Source organism: Callorhinus ursinus, unplaced genomic scaffold (assembly GCF_003265705.2).
Source record: "Callorhinus ursinus isolate GAN/ISIS: 27379988/994484 unplaced genomic scaffold, GSC_fseal_2.0 scaffold20, whole genome shotgun sequence".
In the NCBI taxonomy this organism is placed as follows: domain Eukaryota; kingdom Metazoa; phylum Chordata; class Mammalia; order Carnivora; family Otariidae; genus Callorhinus; species Callorhinus ursinus.
Genome location: NW_027397082.1, coordinates 31,757,271 through 31,760,315, shown reverse-complemented (window position 1 = coordinate 31,760,315; position 3,045 = coordinate 31,757,271). Strand labels below are relative to the sequence as shown.

The 3,045-nt window shown below is 43.9% G+C and overlaps 1 protein-coding gene across 1 annotated transcript; it reads left to right on the top strand.

Moving 5' to 3' along the window:
• Positions 1-2,257: 2,257 nt before the first annotated feature.
• LOC112830698 (large ribosomal subunit protein uL30) lies at positions 2,258-3,005 on the top strand. Its single transcript, XM_025880706.2, has one exon. It carries the CDS (start codon positions 2,324-2,326, stop codon positions 2,948-2,950), a length of 627 nt encoding a protein of 208 aa, XP_025736491.2. The 5' UTR covers positions 2,258-2,323; the 3' UTR covers positions 2,951-3,005.
• Positions 3,006-3,045: the final 40 nt, after the last annotated feature.

Here is a 3,045-nt window from a genome sequence, read left to right as displayed (position 1 = left end):
GGTGAATGGAAGGGAATGAAGGTAAATGGAGGTAGATGGTGGTGGATGGGAAATGGAGGTAAATAAAAGTGAGTGGAGGTGGATGGTGGTGGATGGTAAGTGGAGGTGAATGGTGGATGGTGAATGGAAGTGGATGGTGGATGCTGAATGGAGGTAAATGGTGGGTGGTGAATGGAGGTGGGTGGTGGTAGATGGTGAATGGAGGTGAATAAAAGTGAGTGGAGGTGGATGATGAATGGAGAATAGAGGTGAGTGATAGATGATGAATGGAGTCTGGGAAGTTCTTTCCCATCTCTGAGCAAAGGAAAGACTTTTCACATTCTTGTAATTTTCATATCCACCTTTGAAGGATTTTTGCTCCAATCCATTTGAAAGAGTAAGGATTTGGGAATGGTTCTCAGAGGGCCTGGTATGAAGGAGCAGAAAGAAGACAATATCCCACTCCTGGAAGATAAGTTCCAAAATAACTAATCCCCAGAACTTTGCTCTGACCCCTAATTTAGGTCCTAGGGACATATCTGGTTGTTATCCTACAGAATATATAGAGAGTAGGTGGCTCCCAAAGTGAGGTCCTCAGAAGCCTCAGCATCACCCACGATTTTGTTAGAGAAGCTATTCTAGACCCCACCCTAAATCTACTGACTCTGGAACTCTGGGGGTAGGGCCCAGCACTCTTGATTTAAGGAACGCTCCAGGACACAGTGATGCCCACCCAAGGTTCAGAACCACTGATCTCAAACATGCACACGAATCATAGAGATCTTGTCAAAATGCATGTTCTGAGGTCTGAGGTCCTACACTTTTCACACTCTCGCAGGTGATGCCCATGCTGCTGGCCTAAGGACTTCATTCTGACTGAGTGTACATTTCACATCACCATTGATTTAATATTTAAAACGATTCATACCTGTATTTGGAATATTTCTATTGCTGGCTAGAGACAATTACCCCTATGCTTTAACATCCCAAAAAGAGACAGGAGAAAACTCATTGTGCCCACTCAACCCCAAGCGCCGGAACTGAGACCATGGCACAGAGCTAGGATTTGCGGCAGTGTGGGGGCTACCATGAAAGGGGAACAAGGAAAATTCTGCCCAGCAGCGAAAATGAGGTCAGAGTAGCTGGTATGTGCACAGGGCTCTGAAGTGCGGAGCAGGCCGGGGAAGAGGGAGGATTGTCCCAAGGGAAAGTGAAAACCTAAGCTTACATCACACATAGGCTTGCAGTCCCCATGTACACAATCAGAGAAACATGGAAATCCCTAAACTGCAAAAAATAATATGAGAATTGGTTATGATTGGGTGAGACCTCAGGCATCCTAGAGGAAACAAAAGCAAAACCAATCCTTAGGAATAATTTCCTAGCCCAAAGATCCCCACATTCAAAACAAACAAATGAAACCCCTGCTATGCAGAAGGTCCCAATTTAAAAATTCCAAACTATACAGGAAATAAGACAAGATGAGTAAAAATTAGCAGGAATGTGAAACAAGAGGATTAGCTTCCCCTACCTGCACCAAACTTGAGTGAGCAAAACATGAAAAAGTTTATAAGGAAAAAAAAGTTTATAAGGTAAGACTATTTTAAATAATTAAAGAGATTAGAAATCCTGTAAAAGGGGCGCCTGGGTGGCTCAGTCAGTTAAGCGTCTGCCTTCAGCTCAGGTCATGGGTCCTGGGAACAAGCCCCACAGGGGGAGCCTGCTTCTCTCTCCTCACTACTTGTGCTCTCTGTCTCTCTCTGTCTCTCTCTCTCTCTCTCTCAAATAAATAAATAAAAACCCTTAAAAAGGAAATCCTGTAAGAACAAGGAACTGTGAAAAGATTAGCTAAGAAAAACAAAACAAAACATTTAAAGATGTAAGTCACTGAAATTAAAAACCCAATAGGTTAAAGAGTAAGTTAAATGCCTCTGAGGGGAGAATGAGTGAGGGGGTGGGGGAGGGTCTGAGGAAATCACCCAGCATGCATCACAGTGAAAGAAACAGAAGGGCTCTTTTCCGGCTGGAACCATGGAGGGTGCAGAAGAGAAGAAAAAGAAGGTTCCTGCTGTGCCAGAAACCCTTAAGAAGAAGTGAAGGAGGGCGCCTGGGTGGCTCAGATGGTTAAGCATCTGCCTTCAGCTCAGGTCATGATCTCAGGGTCCTGGGATCGAGTTCTGCATCGGGCTCCCTGCTGGGTGGGTAGCCTGCTTCTCCCTCTGCCTCTCTCTCTCTCTCTGTCTCTCATGAATAAATAAAATCTTTAAAAAAAAAAAAAAAGAAGAAGCGAAGGAATTTCGCAGAGTTGAAGATCAAGCGTCTGAGGAAGAAGTTTGCTCAGAAGATGCTTCGAAAGGCAAGAAGGAAGCTCATCTATGAAAAAGCTAAGCATTACCACAAGGAATATAGGCAGATGTACAGAACTGAGATTCGAATGGCAAGGATGGCAAGAAAAGCTGGCAACCTCTACCTACCTGCGGAACCCAAATTGGCATTTGTCATCAGGATCAGAGGTATCAATGGTGTGAGCCCAAAGGTTCGAAAGGCGTTGCAGCTTCTTCGCCTTCGCCAGATCTTCAATGGCACCTTTGTTAAGCTCAACAAGGCTTCAGTTAACATGCTAAGGATTGTGGAACCTTATATAGCATGGGGGTACCCAAATCTGAAGTTGGTGAATGAATTGATCTACAAGCGTGGTTATGGCAAAATCAACAAGAAGAGAATTGCCCTGACAGATAACACATTGATTGCCCGATCTCTTGGTAAATATGGCATCATCTGCATGGAGGATCTGATTCACGAGATCTATACCGTTGGAAAACGTTTCAAAGAAGCAAACAACTTTTTATGGCCCTTCAAATTATCTTCTCCACGAGGGGGAATGAAGAAAAAGACCACCCATTTTGTAGAAGGTGGAGATGCTGGTAACAGGGAAGACCAGATCAATAGGCTTATTAGAAGGATGAACTAAGGTATCTGCCATGATTATTTTTGTGATCTGGCCAGTTAATAAATGACTACTCTCATGGAAATGTTTTGTTGTCTTGGTGACTTTTTGCTAGCCTG